Raw genomic sequence first — 21,708 nt, 5'->3', positions numbered from 1 at the left:
ATGGCCTCTTCCAGGGCCTCAAACCAGAATGCCGCCGCAGCAGTGACAGGCGCAATGCATGCAAGGGGCTGTAAAATAAAACCTTGTTGAATAAACATTTTCTTAAGGTAACCCTCCAATTTTTTATCCATTGGATCTGAAAAAGCACAACTGTCCTCAACCGGGATAGTGGTACGCTTTGCTAAAGTAGAAACTGCTCCCTCCACCTTAGGGACCGTCTACCATAAGTCCCGTGTAGTGGCGTCTATTGGAAACATTTTTCTAAATATAGGAGGTGGGGAAAAGGGCACACCGGGTCTATCCCACTCCTTGCTAATAATTTATGTAAGCTTTTTAGGTATAGGAAAAACATCAGTACACACCGGCACCGCATAGTATTTATCCAGCCTACACAATTTCTCTGGTACTGCAACTGTGTTACAGTCATTCAGAGCAGCTAATACCTCCCCAAGCAATACACGGAGGTTCTCAAGCTTAAATTTAAAATTAGAAATCTCTGAATCAGGTTTCCCCGAATCAGAGATGTCACCCACAGACTGAAGCTCTCCGTCCTTATGTTCTGCATATTGTGACGCAGTATCAGACATGGCTCTTACAGCATTTGCGCGCTCTGTATCTCTTCTAACCCCAGAGCTATCGCGCTTGCCTCTTAATTCAGGCAATCTGGATAATACCTCTGACAGGGTATTATTCATGATTGCAGCCATGTCCTGCAAAGTAATCGCTATGGGCGTTAATGTTATTGGCGCCATACTAGCGTGCGTCCCCTGAGCGGGAGGCGAAAGGTCTGACACGTGGGGGGAGTTAGTCGGCATAACTTCCCCCTCGACAGAACCCTCTGGTGACAATTCTTTTATAGATAAAGACTGATCTTTACTGTTTAAGGTGAAATCAATACATTTAGTACACATTCTCCTATGGGGCTCCACCATGGCTTTCAAACATAATGAACAAGTAGTTTCCTCTGAGTCAGACATGTTTAAACAGACTAGCAATGAGACTAGCAAGCTTGGAAAACACTTTAAACAAGTTTACAAGCAATATAAAAAACGCTACTGCGCCTTTAAGAAACACAAATTTTGTCAAAATTTGAAATAACAGTGAAAAAAGGCAGTTACACTAACGAAATTTTTACAGTGTATGTAACAAGCTAGCAGAGCATTGCACCCACTTGCAAATGGATGATTAACCCCTTAATACCAAAAACGGATTAATAAATGACAAAAACGTTTTTTAAACAGTCACAACTGCCACAGCTCTACTGTGGCTTTTTACCTCCGTCAAATACGACTTTGAAGCCTTTTGAGATGTCCTGGATCATGCAGGAAGAAGCTGGATGTCTGTGTCTGTAATTTTTGCTGCGCAAAAAAGCGCTAAAATAGGCCCCTCCCACTCATATTACAACAGTGTAGAGCCTCAGGAAACTGTTTCTAGGCAAAATTCAAGCCAGCCATGTGGAAAAAAACTAGGCCCCAATAAGTTTGATCACCAAACATATATAAACGATTAAACATGCCAGCAAACGTTTTATATTACATTTTTTTTTTTTTTAAATATTTTTTTATTTGAGAAATTTCACAAATAACAGAAACATCAAACACATGCAATATCTTCGGCAATACAGGGCTAACAGATGTGATAACCAGTACAAAATCAATGGTCTCAAAACAAATGAATCTAAATGGTTGCAAGACAATTCAAACTTTTCTCAAGTTTTATAATAGGCTGTCATAAGTATAGCATAAATTAAATGGTCCCCTTTGTGCCATATACATAGTAAATTGGGAAATCTATACCGATAAATTTAGGGCCGGGGGGAGTTAGCCTTAAAGTTTTATGGGGGGGGGGATGCAGCGGGCAAGAGCCGCTCAAAGTATAATTAGGGGGGGGGGGAATGGAGGGCGGAGTCAGTTTAGAATGTCAAATTGATAAATACAATGGAATTTCTGAGCCGTCTAGTACACTACCAATGGAGTCAGCCTCCATTTGTGCTATGTTTATGTTGAATTCTGGGCCAGGATACAAATGTAAAAATCAGAGAAGATTCATGATGCTCTATACTACGTGCAGGGCTGAGCTATGTTACTTTCAAAAGCAGCTATTGGCCAATAGCATATAACTATTATTCTTGGGCATAGAAACAGTGAATAAGCGTTATACCAAATGAGGCCCCACGTATCTGGAGCTAACTGTTTTGAGAGGAGAGGTGTAGAATCGCTATGGGTGTATTCAGGGAGGACAATCATACCAACCTGCTTCACAAGTAACATCAATACCCCCTATGGACCAGCACAGGGAGAGATATCTTGACTGTAAATATAATGTGGTCATCCCTTGGTGAAAGAGCTCGGGAAGTATTAGGGTTAGTATCGTTATAGTTAGTATGGAAGTAGGAGTCATTTGGAGAATAAGCCTTCTGCTACTACTATGGTTGCTGCGTGTGGGAGGTAATACCACAATACACTAAGCTATACTGTGAGGTACATAGCATATTAAGGTCTCACTATTCTAGGGCACCTATTTATATTCTGGCTCATATACACTGGTTATTAGGGAGAGTAAGACAACTATAATAATAAAAGTATAAGGCTCTGTCATCTAACCAATTAACATTTAGAAACTGCTTCTCAAATATTGATACCCCTAATAGACCCACCTCACAATAAAGTTATATACTTCTCATAGGTATAACATGACCCTATAAACCGTTATGGGAACCAAGAATATCAAGTACATAAATTGTATATAATAATGAGCTAGCTAAAACACATCATTATGGTCTAACTAATAGTAGCACATATATAGGTATGCGGAAGGAGTTGACTGTACACAGTATTCTAGTAGCGATGCAGTGCTCTGATACATAAAATTACCATAAAACAGGATAGCATTACACCAAGTAGTAGGTCTAAATAGAGATAACATACAAAAGTAACCACAGTGAATGAGATGACATGCCTGATAAAGAAATTAACTTTGTGATGTTCCTCCCTCATCTGGTAGCAGGTTGCATGAACTAAAAACTACAGTATCTGCTAGTTTATAGATGTCAGTTCTGAGCTCTAACAGTCTAATTATAATAGGGATCTATGAACCAACCAACTCCCTCTCCCATAAAAAGCAGCTTCAGAAATTCCTACATGAATGCTAGTATTATATCCTGTCAGGGCCTAAGTATGTGGTAGACTGAAAAGGAGCTGTCATAAACACAATAACATTTCAACCAAAACATCAAAGTCTAATATATATCACGCTATATTACAACAGTAATCGTGACTACAATTTGTTATGTATAGAGAGAGCTGTTCCATGCAAATATCTGTCCCTGGAGCTGTAAACCAGTTAATAGACTGTATATACATATGTTCTTGCATCAAACCCAGGGGTCTTCATCAGTATATGTCTGCCAGAAGGGATCCATATACATGCAGACTTCATATGTATGCGTGCATGTGCAGTCAACAACAGTAGAAACATTACCCAATTCCAGATCGGATGGCAATAAACCTCCAACCAACAAAACAGGGGCCACGGAAAGGATAATGGCGCTGATAGCGCGGCTTCACCCGGATCGGAACTACCGCAACATTAGAGGAGAGATGAGCCAGGGTTTTGAAGGAGACGCTCAGTCTAGGTTTCCCTGCAAAGGTATTAGAAGTGGAAGTCCCCGTTAGCTTGCAGGATCGGTCCGCATCTCTCAGCAGTGTCTGGTGTCTACTCACTCCAAGGTAGAATGATGCTGAGCTAATGTCCGTAGCAGTGGACTCCATTGTTAGCACATGGTGATCTGTTAGGAGCATTCCTTCCTCGTGGAGTAGGGATTCCTCAATAATCTCCCATGTAGTAGCCGCAAAGTTGGCTGTGTCTGTAGCCGCTGTAGATTCTGTGTTAGCAGACTCTAACCCTTTCAAAATGGTATCTCCTTTAACTTCAGTTCTGCAGGTCAGCATTAGATCCTCAAAGTTATGCTGCATCGATTCTCCCATTCGATCCAGTGACACCTGTAGTTGAAGGTAAAAGTCCTCCATATTTTATGGTGTGGCAGGAGGTTCCGTATATATAGCAACTCAATTATATAGGGCCCAAGATCACAGCAACTATGTGTAGGGTCTCACCCTCAATATCTCAGACAACTGTCATCTCTTGCGAGAGCTAACTGTTACACTCCGCCATATGTGCAACCTAATGAGTAAGTTGTAACTCCGGCTAAGTAGGAGAAAGGCAGCCATGTGGAGTTGTTGCTTTCTAGCATCTTTGTTGTGGATATCTTGGTCAGATGATGGTTTTCTTAGGACTCACGTCCATCAGTGTAAAGCTTAGGCTTTCTGGTGTCGGTTAGTATTATCCAAGGGCTGAAATCATGCTAGAATAACTCATGGTTATAATCATTAAGCTTTGCAACCACGGAGCACTAAGTTTCAGCGGCCATGTTGGTCAACGGCCGGCTCCGCCCCCTTATATTACATTTTTATAAGAGTATGTATCTCTATTAATAAGCCTGATACCAGTCGCTATCACTGCATTTAAGGCTTTACTTACATTAATCCGGTATCAGCAGTATTTTCTAGCAAATTCCATCCCTAGAAAAATATAACTGCACATACCTTATTGCAGGAAAACCTGCACGCCATTCCCCCTCTGAAGTCACCTCACTCCTCAGAATATGTGAGAACAGCCATGGATCTTAGTTACTTCTGCTAAGATCATAGAAAACGCAGGCAGATTCTTCTTCTAAATACTGCCTGAGATAAACAGTACACTCCGGTACCATTTAAAAATAACAAACTTTTGATTGTAGAAATAAACTAAGTATAAAACACCACACTCCTCTCACAACCTCCATCTTTGTTGAGAGTTGCAAGAGAATGACTGGATATGGCAGTGAGGGGAGGAGCTATATAGCAGCTCTGCTGTGGGTGATCCTCTTGCAACTTCCTGTTGGGAAGGAGAATATCCCACAAGTAATGGATGATCCGTGGACTGGATACACTTAACAAGAGAAATAGGGGCCAATCTGGAGAAGTCCTGTAGACGGGAATGTGAGGTGGTAACAAGAGAGGAGGTCATAAGTAGAGCAAAGAGGGGGCGGGGAGAGCATCTGAAGACAGGTTCTGAGTTATAAGGGGGAGCAGTGCCATTGAGGGACTTTAATGCCATAGTCAGAATTGTATTTTTAATTTTAGAGGCTAGAGGAACCCAGTGAAGGGATTGGCAGATAGGTGCAAACAAAGAGTGACGTGTAAGGAAGATCAGCTTGGCAGAGGCATTCATTATGGATTGTAAAGAAAATAGACAGCAGCTAGGGAGATCAGAGAAGATGGAGTTGCAATAGTTATGGTGAGAAATGATGAGAGAGGAATAAAATCTTAGTTGTGAGGAAGTAAATGTTTTGTAAGGTGGAAACATCAGAAGTTGGCTAAAGACTGGATGTGAGGAGTGAAAGAAAGATCTGAGTCAAGTGTGACCCAAGACATTGGGTATGCAAGGTTGGGGTAATGATGTTATTATCAACAGTAATAGAAAGATGGGGAGGGGTGGAGATTTTGGAAGAAGGGGAGAAAATACAGAGATCAGTTTTGGAGAGATTTAGCTTAAAGGGACATGAAACCCACATTTTTTCTTTCATGATTTAGAAAGAGAATGCAATTTTAAACATCTTTCTGATTTACTTCTATTATCTCCTTTGCTTTATTCTCTTGATATTCTTTGCTGAAAAGCATATCTAGCTATGCTCAGTAGCTGCTGATTGGTTACTGCACATAGAAGCCTCGTGTGATTGGCTCACTTATGTGCATTGCTTTTTATTTAACTAAGGATATCTAAAAAATTAAGCAAAATAAATAATAGAAGTAAATTGTAATGTTGTTTAAATTTGTATTCTCTTTCTGAATCATGAAAGAAAGATTTTGGGTTTAGTGGCCCTTTAAGGTAGTGAGAGGACATCCAAGATGAAATATGAGAAAGACAGTTAGTGACACTAGTTAGCAAGGAAGGGGATAGATGTGGTGCAGATTTGGGTGTCATCAGCATATAAATGATATTGAAACATGTACGACTTTATTAAGGAACCTAATGAAGACATATAGATTGAGAAGAGAGGGGGGTCAAGGACAGAGCCTTATGGTGCCCCAACAGAAAGTGAAAGAGTGGTAAAGGGGAAGAGGATGCACCAGAGAAGGCTATATTAAAGGTAGAGATAGACAGGCAGGAGGAGTATTAAAGATGGGCCGTGTCGCAAATACTGAAGGTTTGGGGGGTTTGGAGCAAAAGCGGATGGTCAACAGTATCAAACGCTGCAGACAGATCGAGAAGGATTAACATAGAAAAGTGGCTTTTCATTTTTGCTGTAAGTAGGTCATTAGTAACCTTAACTATTGCTGTCTCTGTGGAGTGTTGGGGTGAAATCCAGATTGCAGTGGGTCGAGGGGAAATGTGATAAACGTGTATATACTAGCTTTTACAGAAGCTTAGGGCAGTAGCTAAATGGGGAGCTTGGATCGAGGGAAGATGTTTTGAGTCTAGGTGTAACAAGTGCAGGTTAAAGAGATGACGGAAATATACCAGTGCTGAGATAGAGGTTGAAAATGTGTGTGAGGTTAGGAGTAAGTGAAGAAAAGAGGGAGTGGAATAGCTGTGAGGGGATGGGATTAAGGGGACAGGTAGTGAGGAGAAATGGTATTAAAAGGGCAGACAGTTCTTCAGTAACAAGGGCAAAAGAGCTGAATTTGTGGCTTTGTGGGTTTTGAATGATTAAGAACAGTTGGGGGGGTTGGAAACTGTTACTATGTTAAGAGATGATTTTGTTTTAGATGGAATCAGTTTTGTTGTTGAAGGGGCTTCCAAAATCTTGTACTGAGAGAGAAGTGGTAATAGGAGGTGATGGCGGGTGGAGAAGGGCACTGAAAGTGCAGAACAGACATTTGAGTTTGAAGAATGAGTAGAGATAAGAGTAGAGAAGTAATCTTGTTTAAAGAGGTTAAGGGCAGAAAATTAGTTCAAGATGAACTTGTAGTGAAGAATGTCAGCTGATTTTCTCCAGTGTCGCTCAGCAGTGCGGGAACATCTGCGTAGGTAACGTGTCAGAGTATGCCAGGGCATGACTTCCGAGTTATGGTAGAAGGGGCCAAATTGTCAAGGACATATGTGAGAGTGGAGATGTAGTGACAGATAGATTGGTCAGGGCAGGAAAAGGAGGAGATGGAAGGGAGCAGAGGTTTGAGGGAGTTTGAGAGATGTTGCTGATCTAGTGACGTAACGCTTCTGTAGAGTTTGGTGTGAGAGTTAGATGAAGGGGAAGTTGGTTGGTTTCACCTTAATTGTCAGCTCTTGTTAAAGGGACACTGAACCCAATTTTTTTCTTTCATGATTCAGGTAGAAATAGCAATGCACATAGGTGAGCCAATCACATGAGGAATCTATGTGTAACCACTAATCAGCAGCTACTAAGCCTATCTAGATATACTTTTCAGCAAAGGATATCAAGAGAATAAGGCAAATGAGCTAATAGAAGTAAATTAGAACGTTGTTTAGAATTGTATGCTCTTTCTAAACCATGAAATAAAAATGTTGGGTTTTATGTCCCTTTAAGTGCACCTATACATATTGTACACATTTTATAACAGACCTTTCTAGTGATACCCCATGGGTATATAAAATAGAAATAAATAGGAATTTAGTACTGAAAAATGAGGAAAAAATGAAAACAACAACAACATTGTTTTTGCAGTTTTCTTTATAACCATTTCTATAAAACTAGTGTAGCTAAAGAAAAATACCACCAAATAGATTTGCTATGTTGTCCTGATTTTAAGAATATCCCAAGCAAGTATAGGCCAAATACTATAAAGATGGAATTATTGGTTTAATGCAAAAATTTGCTATGCTTGGACTGTAAGCTAAATAGCGGTTCTCCAATTCAAAAATGTGACACAAGAGTATATATTTGTAGAATTTAGACACCCCAGGGTATTTATCTAGAGGTATTGTAACAAATTATCTTTAACTCTTTTATCACCAAGGGCAAAACATAAAATTTAGGAGTAAAAAAACACAACCCCCCCCCCCCCCCACTTTATTAAACTAAAATGATAAAAAATAAACTTTATTAAAATAAAGGTAAGTTTAGGAGTGTGCATATATCTGCAGTGCTATAACGCAGCAGTTTAGGAACAATGTTATACATTAGCAAGAGCACTAGATGGCAGCACTATTGTGCTGCTACCTATTTAGATATCTCTTCAACAAAGAATAACAAGAGAACAAAATAAATTTAATACTAGAAGTAAATTTGAAACTATAAAATTGTATTACCTATCTGAATTATGAAAAAAAAATTGAGTTTCATGTCCCTTTGACATAAAAAAAAACCAGGCATGCACATATACGGTATATAACATTTGTAATTTTTATTTTTCTATGTTTGTAGTGGTAGCCTTAATGAATCTGGCCCATTGAGGACATATAGGGAGATATGCCACATATGTAGACCTACAGTGGTACAATAACTCACATCAAATAGCCTATTGGGACAGCTAGTAAGTCACAAACTTACTAGCACCATACTTAAAATGGTCCCTACTCTCAAGCTAACTAGACTTCCTGTGATTTTCTCCACAAGTGTACTAGGATGCAGAATGTTGCCAGTGGTCCTATTCCTACACAACTCCCAGTTACAACCACTAGATACATAATCTCCTATCTACATAATAATTGGTTATTGTTATGTATTGTTATGTATTTATATTTCTAGCCCTAAATAATCTTTCTAGTAAGTTGTCTGATAGAACTATACAAATTCTTTGGTCTTACCAGTATTTTACTGTCTCTTATTTTCTCACAGACATGTTCAGATCCTAAGACAAAGCCTCCTTTCTTCACTGAGAAGTCTATGGAATCATCTCTGAAATATATTAACAAGAAGTTCCCAAATATTGATGTCAGGAGCAGTACGGTAAATTTATCAAACTCATTATCGAGAATATGCATTACCAGGGGCGTAACTACAGAGGTCACAGAGTTTCAATTGAAAATGGGTCCACCCATTACCTTTGTAATATTGAGGCATGGTATTTAAGATGGCCACCACTGAGTTGTTAGCTCTACTGAAAAATCTGTCACCATACTTGTACAGTATATGAATATCCTCTGGGGTAGATTTACCAGAATAGAAGGATGACTCAGTTACAGAGAAGCAGCTTCTCTTTCTCTCTATGGCTGCCAACTTAGCTTCCGCTTATTGCAGTCAGACAGAAAGGGAGATGCTGAAACTGGGAGCCCAATCACAGCTTCTTCCCTTGGGCCCATTGAGTCCTAGTTACACCCCTGTGCATTACTGTAAGAAATAAGTGACACCTAGATTACGAGTTTTGTGTTGCGGCTTTTAACGCTGAAAAAAAGGCAATTTCAGCGTAAAAGCAGGAACGCACTATTGGAAGTCATGTCGGTATAGCTTTACCGCAAGCATTTTAGCCTGTAACGCAAAGTCAATCCGCAGTCAAAAAAATTATGTTTTTGCGTGGGATTTCCATAGCGCCGGTATTACAGGATTTGCGGTGAGGCTAAAATGCTTGCGTTACAGCCTATACCGACACAATCCATACCGCCATCTGAGAGCAGTAGTTATGGATTTTGTGTAACAAAAATGTTTCACAAAACGTATAACTAAAGTGTTACAAAGTACACTAACACCCATAAACTACCTATTAACCCCTAAACCGCCACCCTCCCACATCGCAAACACTATATTAAACCTATTAACCCCTACCTAATCTGCTGCCCACCCACATCGCGACTATTAAATAAACCTATTAACCCCTAATCTGCTGCCCACCCACATCGCCAACACTATTTTAATATATTAACCCCTATTCTCCCGCCCCCGACATCGCCGCCACTAAATAAAGTTATTAACCCCTAAACCTCCGGCCTCCCACATCTCCGCCACTAAATAAACCTATTAATGCCTAAACCACTGGCCCCCACATCGCAAAACACTAAATGAAACTATTAACCCCTAAACTTAACACCCCCTAACTTTAAATTAAAATTACAATATAACTCTATTTAAATAAATAAAAACTTACCTGTGAAATAAATCTAAACCTAACATTAAACTATAAATTAACCTAACATAACTGATCTAATAAAATAAAAAATACTCCAAATTACAAATTTAAAAAAACCTAACACTACAAAAAAAATAAAAAAAATCGAAATTACAATAAAAAAAATTCTACGAAAAATTTTAATCTAAGTTTACCAAAAATAATTAACACTAAAATCACGAAAAATAAAAAACACTAAGATTACAAAAAAATAAACAAAATAATCAAAAATAAAAACAATTACACCTAATCTAATAGCCCTATAAAAAACATAATTTATGCTTACCTGATAAATTTATTTCTCTTGTAGTGTATCCAGTCCACGGATCATCCATTACTTATGGGATATTAACTCCTCCCCAACAGGAAGTGCAAGAGGATTCACCCAGCAGAGCTGCTACATAGCTCCTCCCCTAACTGCCATTACCAGTCATTCGACCGAAAACATGCAGAGAAAGGAAAACCATAGGGTGCAGTGGTGACTGTAGTTTAATGGAAAAATTACCTGCCTTAAAGTGACAGGGCGGGCCGTGGACTGGATACACTACAAGAGAAATAAATTTATCAGGTAAGCATAAATTATGTTTTCTCTTGTTAAGTGTATCCAGTCCACGGATCATCCATTACTTATGGGATACCAATACCAAAGCTAAAGTACACGGATGACGGGAGGGACAGGCAGGCTCTTTATACGGAAGGAACCACTGCCTGAAGAACCTTTCTCCCAAAAACAGCCTCCGAAGAAGCAAAAGTGTCAAATTTGTAAAATTTGGAAAAAGTATGAAGAGAAGACCAAGTTGCAGCCTTGCAAATCTGTTCAACAGAAGCCTCATTCTTAAAGGCCCAAGTGGAAGCCACAGCTCTAGTAGAATGTGCTGTAATTCTTTCAGGAGGCTGCTGTCCAGCAGTCTCATAGGCTAACCGTATTATGCTACGAAGCCAAAAGGAGAGAGAGGTAGCCGAAGCTTTTTGACCTCTCCTCTGACCAGAATAAACGACAAACAGGGAAGACGTTTGTCGAAAATCCTTAGTTGCCTGTAGATAAAATTTCAGGGCACGGACTACATCTAGATTGTGTAGCAGACGTTCCTTTTTCGAAGAAGGATTAGGACACAAAGATGGAACCACAATCTCTTGATTGATATTCCTGTTAGTGACCACCTTAGGTAGGAACCCAGGTTTAGTACGCAGAACTACCTTGTCTGAATGAAAAATCAGATAAGGAGAATCACAATGTAAGGCAGATAACGCAGAGACTCTTCGAGCCGAGGAAATCGCCATTAAAAACAGAACTTTCCAAGATAACAACTTGATATCAATGGAATGAAGGGGTTCAAACGGAACCCCCTGTAAAACATTAAGAACTAAGTTCAAACTCCATGGTGGAGCAACAGTTTTAAACACAGGCTTGATCCTAGCTAAAGCCTGACAAAAAGCTTGAACGTCCGGAACTTCTGACAGACGTTTGTGTAAAAGAATGGACAGAGCTGAAATCTGTCCCTTTAAGGAACTAGCGGATAAACCCTTTTCTAAACCTTCTTGTAGAAAAGACAATATCCTCGGAATCCTAACCTTACTCCATGAGTAACTCTTGGATTCGCACCAATATAAGTATTTGCGCCATATCTTATGGTAAATCTTTCTGGTAACAGGCTTCCTAGCCTGTATTAAGGTATCAATAACTGACTCAGAAAAACCACGTTTTGATAAAATCAAGCGTTCAATTTCCAAGCAGTCAGCTTCAGAGAAATTAGATTTTGATGTTTGAAGGGACCCTGGATCAGAAGGTCCTGTTTCAGAGGTAGCGACCAAGGTGGACAGGATGACATGTCCACTAGATCTGCATACCAAGTCCTGCGTGGCCATGCAGGCGCTATTAGAATCACTGATGCTCTCTCCTGTTTGATTCTGGCAATCAATCGAGGAAGCATCGGGAAGGGTGGAAACACATAAGCCATCCCGAAGGTCCAAGGTGCTGTCAAAGCATCTATCAGAACCGCTCCCGGATCCCTGGATCTGGACCCGTAACGAGGAAGCTTGGCGTTCTGTCGAGACGCCATGAGATCTATCTCTGGTTTGCCCCAACGTCGAAGTATTTGGGCAAAGACCTCCGGATGAAGTTCCCACTCCCCCGGATGAAAAGTCTGACGACTTAAGAAATCCGCCTCCCAGTTCTCCACTCCCGGGATGTGGATTGCTGACAGGTGGCAAGAGTGAGACTCTGCCCAGCGAATTATCTTTGATACTTCCATCATTGCTAGGGAGCTTCTTGTCCCTCCCTGATGGTTGATGTAAGCTACAGTCGTGATGTTGTCCGACTGAAACCTGATGAACCCCCGAGTTGTTAACTGGGGCCAAGCCAGAAGGGCATTGAGAACTGCTCTCAATTCCAGAATGTTTATTGGTAGGAGACTCTCCTCCTGATTCCATTGTCCCTGAGCCTTCAGAGAATTCCAGACAGCGCCCCAACCTAGTAGGCTGGCGTCTGTTGTTACAATTGTCCAGTCCGGCCTGCTGAATGGCATCCCCCTGGACAGATGTGGCCGAGAAAGCCACCATAGAAGAGAATTTCTGGTCTCTTGATCCAGATTCAGAGTAGGGGACAAGTCTGAGTAATCCCCATTCCACTGACTTAGCATGCACAATTGCAGCGGTCTGAGATGTAGGCGTGCAAAGGGTACTATGTCCATTGCTGCTACCATTAAGCCGATCACCTCCATGCATTGAGCTACTGACAGGTGTTGAATGGAATGAAGGACACGGCATGCATTTTGAAGCTTTGTTAACCTGTCTTCTGTCAAGTAAATCTTCATTTCTACAGAATCTATAAGAGTCCCCAAGAAGGGAACTCTTGTGAGTGGAAAGAGAGAACTCTTCTTTTCGTTCACCTTCCATCCATGCGACCTTAGAAATGCCAGTACTAACTCTGTATGAGACTTGGCAGTTTGAAAGCTTGAAGCTTGTATCAGAATGTCGTCTAGGTACGGAGCTACCGCAATTCCTCGCGGTCTTAGTACCGCCAGAAGAGCACCCAGAACCTTTGTGAAGATTCTCGGAGCCGTAGCCAATCCGAATGGAAGAGCTACAAACTGGTAATGCCTGTCTAGAAAGGCAAACCTTAGATACCGGTAATGATCTTTGTGAATCGGTATGTGAAGGTAAGCATCCTTTAAATCCACTGTGGTCATGTACTGACCCTTTTGGATCATGAGTAAAATTGTCCGAATAGTTTCCATTTTGAACAATGGAACTCTTAGGAATTTGTTTAGGATCTTTAAATCCAAGATTGGCCTGAAAGTTCCCTCTTTTTTGGGAACCACAAACAGATTTGAGTAAAACCCTTGTCCTTGTTCCGACCGCGGAACCGGATGGATCACTCCCATTAATAAAAGATCTTGTACGCAGCGTAGAAACGCCTCTTTCTTTATTTGGTTTGTTGACAACCTTGACAGATGAAATCTCCCTCTTGGGGGAGAGAATTTGAAGTCTAGAAGGTATCCCTGAGATATGATCTCTAACGCCCAGGGATCCTGGACATCTCTTGCCCAAGCCTGGGCGAAGAGAGAAAGTCTGCCCCCCACTAGATCCGTTCCCGGATCGGGGGCCCTCGATTCATGCTGTCTTAGGGGCAGCAGCAGGTTTCCTGGCCTGCTTGCCCTTGTTCCAGGACTGGTTAGGTCTCCAGCCTTGTCTGTAGCGAGCAACAGCTCCTTCCTGTTTTGGTGCAGAGGAAGTTGATGCTGCTCCTGCTTTGAAATTACGAAAGGAACGAAAATTAGACTGTCTAGCCTTAGGTTTGGCTCTGTCTTGAGGCAGGGCATGGCCTTTACCTCCTGTAATGTCAGCGATAATTTCTTTCAACCCGGGCCCGAATAAGGTCTGCCCTTTGAAAGGTATATTAAGCAATTTAGATTTAGAAGTAACAGTGCTCTGCGTGCCTGAATGGCGAATCCGGAATTCTTAGCCGTAAGTTTAGTTAAATGTACTACGGCATCTGAAATAAATGAGTTAGCTAACTTAAGGGCTTTAAGCTTGTGTGTAATCTCATCTAATGGAGCTGATTCAAGTGTCTCTTCCAGAGACTCAAACCAAAATGCTGCTGCAGCCGTGACAGGCGCAATGCATGCAAGAGTTTGCAATATAAAACCTTGTTGAACAAACATTTTCTTAAGGTAACCCTCTAACTTTTTATCCATTGGATCTGAAAAGGCACAGCTATCCTTCACCGGGATAGTGGTACGCTTAGCTAAAGTAGAAACTGCTCCCTCCACCTTAGGGACCGTTTGCCATAAGTCCCGTGTGGTGGCGTCTATTGGAAACATCTTTCTAAATATCGGAGGGGGTGAGAACGGCACACCGGGTCTATCCCACTCCTTAGTAACAATTTCAGTAAGTCTCTTAGGTATAGGAAAAACGTCAGTACTCGCCGGTACCGCAAAATATTTATCCAACCTACACATTTTCTCTGGTATTGCAACTGTGTTACAATCATTCAGAGCCGCTAACACCTCCCCTAGTAATACACAGAGGTTTTCCAGCTTAAATTTAAAATTTGAAATATCTGAATCCAGTTTGTTTGGATCAGAACTGTCACCCGCAGAATGAAGCTCTCCGTCCTCATGTTCTGCAAATTGTGACGCAGTGTCTGACATGGCCCTAATATTATCAGCGCACTCTGTTCTCACCCCAGAGTGATCACGCTTACCTCTTAGTTCTGGTAATTTAGCCAAAACTTCAGTCATAACAGTAGCCATATCCTGTAATGTGATTTGTAATGGCCGCCCAGATGTACTCGGCGCTACAATATCACGCACCTCCCGAGCGGGAGATGCAGGTACTGACACGTGAGGCGAGTTAGTCGGCATAACTCTCCCCTCGTTGTTTGGTGAAATATGTTCAATTTGTACAGATTGACTTTTATTTAAAGTAGCATCAATACAGTTAGTACATAAATTTCTATTGGGCTCCACTTTGGCTTTAGCACATATAGCACAGATATCTTCCTCTGAATCAGACATGTTTAACACACTAGCAAATAAACTAGCAACTTGGAAATACTTTTCAAGTAATTTACTATAATATGAAAACGTACTGTGCCTATAAGAAGCACAGAAAAAGTTATGACAGTTGAAAATTAATAAACTGAAAAGTTATAGCATCAAATCTTTGTAAAAAACACAATTTTAGCAAAGGATTGCTCCCATTAGCAAAGGATAACTAACCCTGATAGCAGAAAAAAAATACAGAAATAAACGTTTTTTTATCACAGTCAACTACAATCTCACAGCTCTGCTGTGAGTAATTACCTCCCTCAAAACAAGTTTTGAAGACCCCTGAGTTCTGTAGAGATGAACCGGATCATGCAGGGAAGACAATAAACTTCTGACTGAATTTTTTGATGCGTAGCAAAAGCACCAAAAAAGGCCCCTCCCCCTCACACATAACAGTGAGAGAGATCAGTAAACTGTCATAAATTAAATAAAACGACTGCCAAGTGGAAAAAAATAGTGCCCAAAACATTTTGTCACCCAGTACCTCAGAAAATTAAACGATTTTACATGCCAGCAAAAAACGTTTAACATTAATAAATTGAGTGTTATTAAAAAGCCTGTTGCTAGTCCCTGCAAATTAGGCTAAAGTTTTATGCATACAGTATAATTCCAGTGAAGTGCCATTCCCCAGAATACTGAAGTGTAAAATATACATACATGACAGCCTGATACCAGTTGCTGCTACTGCATTTAAGGCTGAGTTTACATTATATCGGTATGGCAGAATTTTCTCATCAATTCCATTGTCAGAAAATAATAAGCTGCTACATACCTCTTTGCAGATTAATCTGCCCGCTGTCCCCTGATCTGAAGTTTACCTCTCCTCAGATGGCCGAGAATGAGCAATATCATCTTAACTACTCCGGCTAAAATCATAGAAAAACTCAGGTAGATTCTTCTTCAAATTCTACCAGAGAAGGAATAACACACTCCGGTGCTATTATAAAATAACAAACTTTTGATTGAAGGTATGAAACTAAGTATAATCACCACAGTCCTCTCACACATCCTATCTATTTGTTGGGTGCAAGAGAATGACTGGTAATGGCAGTTAGGGGAGGAGCTATGTAGCAGCTCTGCTGGGTGAATCCTCTTGCACTTCCTGTTGGGGAGGAGTTAATATCCCATAAGTAATGGATGATCCGTGGACTGGATACACTTAACAAGAGAAATAAAAACACCCCCTAGTCTACAATAAACTACAAATAGCCCTTAAAAGAAATCAGCTCTTTTACCTGTAAAAAAATACAATGTCCCCCCAACAGTAAGACCCACCCCCCAACCAACCCCCCAAAATAAAAAAACTAACTCTAAAAATAACCTAAGCTACCCATTGGCCCTAAAGTGGCATTTGTATGGGCATTGCCCTTAAAAGGGCATTTAGCTCTTTTGCATTGCCCTTAAAAGGGCATTCAGCTCTTTTTCTCATAATCTAGGTGTGACGCAATACAAATTCTAACATAGATTTAAAGAAACACTTAAGTCTTTTGTAAATATTTACATAGTAAACATATACAGTGGGGCAAAAAAGTATTTAGTCAGCCACAGATAGCTCAGCATGCTAAGGCACTGTGGCTGAGCTCTGTACCAACCCAAGGGTTGCAGGTTCGATCCCCGGTGAGGTCCACTCAGCCTTTCATCCTTCCAAGGTCGATAAAATGAGCAGCACCTTGAGACCCTTACGGGTGATTAGCCGCGATTTACAAGTACCCAATACAATACATTACACCAATTGTGCAAGTTCTCCCATTTAAGAAGATGAGAGAGGCCTGCAATTTTCATCATAAAATCATCTGATTTGGAAAGAATTTATTTGCATATTATGGTGGAAAAGAAGTATTTGGTCACCTACAAACAAGCAAGATTTCTGGCTCTCACAAACCTGTATCTTCTTCTTTAAGAGGCTCCTCTGTCCTCCAATCATTACCTGTATTAATGGTACCTGTTTGAACTTGTTATCAGTATAAAAGACACCTGTCCACAACCTCAAACAGTCACACTCCAAACTCCACTATGGTGAAGACCAAAGAGCTGTAGACCTACAAAATTGTAGACCTGCACCAGGCTGGGAAGACTGACTCTGCAATAGGCAAGCAGCTTGGTGTGAAGAAAACATAATTTATGCTTACCTGATAAATTTATTTCTCTTGTAGTGTATCCAGTCCACGGATCATCCATTACTTATGGGATATTCTCCTTCCCAACAGGAAGTTGCAAGAGGATCACCCAAGCAAAGCTGCTATATAGCTCCTCCCCTCACATGTCATATCCAGTCATTCGACCGAAACAAGACAAGAAAGGAGAAACCATAGGGTGCAGTGGTGACTGTAGTTTAATTAAAATTTAGACCTGCCTTAAAAGGACAGGGCGGGCCGTGGACTGGATACACTACAAGAGAAATAAATTTATCAGGTAAGCATAAATTATGTTTTCTCTTGTTAAGTGTATCCAGTCCACGGATCATCCATTACTTATGGGATACCAATACCAAAGCTAAAGTACACGGATGATGGGAGGGACAAGGCAGGTACTTAAACGGAAGTGACCACTGCCTGTAAAAAAACCCTTTCTCCCAAAAATAGCCTCCGAAGAAGCAAAGTATCAAATTTGTTCAATTTGAAAAAGTATGAGGCGCAGACCAAGACTCCGTCTCGTAAATCTGTTCAACAGAGGCCTCCTTCTAAAAAGGCCCAAGTGAAAACCACAGCTCTAGTAGAATGAGCTGTAATCCCTTCAGAAGGCTGCTGTCCAGCAGTCTCATAAGCTAAATGAATTATGCTTTTTAACCAAAAAAAAACAAAAACAAAAAAAACATAGAGGTTGCTGAAGTCTTTTGACCTCTCCTCTGTCCAGAATAGACAACAAACAAGGTGAATGTTTTATGAAAATCTGTAGTAGCTTGTAAGTAAAACTTTAAAGCATGAGTCACGTCCAAATTGTGTAATAGACGTTCCTTCTTTGAAGAAGGATTAGGATACAAGAACGGAACAACAATCTCTTGAATGATATTCTTGTTAGATACCACCTTAGGTAAAAACGGAGGACCAGATAAGGAGAATCACATTGTAACGCAGATAACTCGGAGACTCTACGAGCCGAGGAAATAGCTACCAAGAAGGAACTTTCCAAGATAAAAGTTTGATATCTATGGAATGAAAAGGTTCAAATGGAACTCCTTGAAGAACCTTAAGAACCAGGTTTAAGCTCCATGGCAGAGCGACAGTTTTAAACACAAGCTTGGTTCTAACCAAAGCCTGACCAAAAGCCTGAACGTCTAGAATACCTGCCAGACGCTTGAGCAAAAGAATAGACAGTAGAAATCTGTCCTTTTAAGGAACCAGCTAACAACCCTTTCTCAAAATCATCTTGGAGAAAAGATAATATCCTGGGAATCCAGACTTTACTCCATGAGTAACCCTTGGATTCATAACAATAAGATATTTACACCATATCTATGTTAAATTTTCCTAGAGACAGGTTTTCATGCCTGTATTAAGGTATCAATGACTGACTCGGAGAAGCCATGCTTTGATAACATCAAACGTTCAGTCTCCAGGCAGTCCAACTCAGATTAGTTATATTTAGATGGATGAAAGGACCCTGAGGTAGAGGGTCCTGTCTCAGAAGCAGAGACCGTGGTGGAAAGGATGACATGTCCACCAGATCTGCATACCAGGTCCTGCGTGGCCACGCAGGCACTGTCAAAAAAACGCCAAGCACTCTCCTGCTTGATCTTGTGCAAATACCTCCGGAGGGAATTCCCACTCCCCCGGATGAGAAGTCTGACGACTTAGAAAATCCGTCTCCCAGTTCTCAACACCTGGGATTTCCAGAATATTCATGAGAAGGAGGGTCTCCTCCTGAGTCCACTATCCCTGAGCCTTCAGAGAGTTCCAGACTGTATCCCAACCTAAAAGGCTGGCATCTGTTGTAACAATAGTCCCATCTGACCTGCGGAAGGTCATACCCTTGGACAGATGGACCCGAGATAGTCACCAGAGAAGAGAATCTCTGATCTCTTGGTCCAGATTTAACAGGAGAACAAATCCGTCTAATCCCCGTTCCTCTGACTGAGCATGCATAGTTGCAGTGGTCTGAAATGTAGGCGTGCAAACGATACTATGTCCCTTGTCGCTACCATTAAGCCGATTACATTCATGTACTGAGCCACCAAAGGGCGCGGATGGAATGAAGAACACGGCAGAAATTTAGAAACTTTGACAACCTGGACTCCGTCAAGTAAATTTTCATTTCTACAAAATCTATCAGAATCCTTAGGAGGGAAACCCTTGAGATTGGGGATAGAGAACTCTTTCCTTGTTCACTTTCCACCCATGCGATCTCAGAAATGCCAGTACTACGTCCGTATGAGACTTGGCAACTTGGATGTTTGACGCCTGTATCAGGATGTCGTCTAAATAAGGGGCCATTTTTATGCCCCGCGGCCTAAGGACCGCCAAAGCGACCCCAGAACCTCCATAAAGATTCTTGGGACTGTAGTTAACCCAAAGGAAAGAGCTACAAACTGGTAATGCCTGTCTAGAAAGGCAAACATGAAAAACGATGGTGATCTTTATGCATCGTAATGTGAGGATAAGCATCCTTCAAATCCATTGTAGTCCTCTATTGACTCTCCTGGGTCATAGTTAAGATGGTATGAATAGTTTCCAACTTAAATGATGGAATTCTAAGTAATTTGACTAAGATCTTTAGATCCAAAATAGATCTGAAGGTTCCCTCTCCTTGGGAACCACAAACAGATTTTAGTAAAAATTCTATCTTTGTTCCTCCCCTGGAACTGGATGGTTCTCGTACACAGTGTAAGAATGCCTCTTTCTTTATTCGGTTTGCAGATAATTGTGAAAGGTGAAATCTCCCCTTTTTTTTGGGGGGAAAAGCTTTGAAATCCAGAAGATATCTCTGGGATATAATTTCCAATGCCCAGGGATCCTGGGCCTCTCTCTCTCGCCCACGCCTGGGCGAAAAATGATAGTCTGCCCCCTGCAGGATCCGTTACCGGATAGGGAGCCGTTCTACATGCTGTCTTAGAGGCAGCAGCAGGCTCCTTGGCCTGCTTATCTTTGTTCCAGGTCCGGTTGTCACCAGACCGTCTTGGACTGAGCAAAAGTTCCCTCTTGATTTGCCTTAGAGGAAATTGATGCCACGCCTGCCTTGAAGTTTCGAAAGGCACGAAAATTAGACTTTCTGGCCCTTGATTTGGACCTGTCCTGAGGAAGGGCATTACCTTTTCCTCCAGTGATATTAGCAATAATCTCCTTCAAACCAGGGCCGAATAGGGTCTGCCCCTTGAAGGGAAGTTAAGTAGCTTATTTAGTAAAGTCACGACAGCTGACGATAATATAAGCCATAGAGCTGTGCGCGCCAGCATAGTAAAAACAGAATTCTTAGCCGTTAGTTTAGTAAAAAAAAACAAGGCATCAGAAACAAAGGAATTGGCTAGCTTAAGTGCTCTAAGCTTGTCAAGTATTCATCCAATGGAGTCGCTACCTGTAAAGCCTCATCCAGAGACTCAAACCAGAACGCAGCAGCAGCAGTGACAAAAGAAATGCATGCAAGGGGCTGCAGGATAAAACCTTGTTGAATAAACATTTTCCTAAGGTAACCCTCTAATTTTTTATCCATTGGATCTAAAAAAAAAGGCACAACTGTTCTCGACAGGGAAGTGGTACGCTAGCTAGAGTAGAAACTCTTCTCTCCACCTTAGGAACTGTCTGCCATAAGTCCCGTGTGGTGGCAACTATTTAGAAACATTTTTCTAAAAATAGGAGGGGAAGAGAACGGCACACCTGGTCTATCCCATTCCTAATTAATAATTTTAGTAAACCTCTTTAGGTATTGGAAAAACATCAGTACACACCGGCACTGTATAGTATTTATCCAGTCTACACAATTTCTCTGGCACTGCGATTGTACACAGTCAATCAGAGCAGCTAAAACCTCCCTGAGCAACAAGTGGAGGTTCTCAAGCATAAATTTTAAATGTAGAAATATCAGAATCAGGTTAAATCGTCTTCCCTGAGTCAAAAATATCACCCACAGACCGAAGCTCCCCAGCTTCTGCATATTATGAGACAGTATCAGATATGGTTCTTAAAGCGTCTGTATGCACTGTAACTACCCCCAGAGCTATCTTGCTTTCCTTTAATTTCAGGAAGTCTGACTAATACCCCTGCCAGTGTATTATTCACAACCTTTACCATGTCTTGTAAAATAAACGCTATGGGCGCCCTTTATGTACTTGGCGCCATTTGAGCGTGAGTCCCTGAAGCGGGAGTCGAAGGATCTGACACGTGGGGAGAGTTAGTCGGCATAACTTCCCCCTCGACAGAATCCTCTGGTAAAATAAACGCTATGGGCGCCCTTGATGTACTTGGCGCCATTTGAGCATGAGTCCCTAAAGCGGGAGTCAAAGGGTCTGACATGTGGGGAGAGTTAGTCGGCATAACTTCCCCCTCGACAGAATCCTCTAGTGATAATGTTTTTAAAGACAAAAAATGATCTTTATAGTTTAACATGAAATCAGTACATCTGGT

General features: G+C 41.2%; 1 protein-coding gene across 1 annotated transcript in view; it reads left to right on the top strand.

The window, feature by feature from the left end:
• The window catches only part of NCKAP1L (NCK associated protein 1 like), a 605,812-nt gene that overhangs the window by 52,721 nt on the left and 531,383 nt on the right, over positions 1-21,708 (top strand). Inside the window, exon 2 of the mRNA XM_053708267.1 lies at positions 8,840-8,950. Coding sequence (XP_053564242.1) covers positions 8,840-8,950 — 111 coding nt within the window. The remainder of the gene's footprint in view (positions 1-8,839; positions 8,951-21,708) is intronic.

This window comes from Bombina bombina, chromosome 3 (genome assembly GCF_027579735.1).
Source record: "Bombina bombina isolate aBomBom1 chromosome 3, aBomBom1.pri, whole genome shotgun sequence".
Classification (NCBI taxonomy): domain Eukaryota; kingdom Metazoa; phylum Chordata; class Amphibia; order Anura; family Bombinatoridae; genus Bombina; species Bombina bombina.
This window is presented reverse-complemented; position numbering and strand designations above follow the sequence as displayed.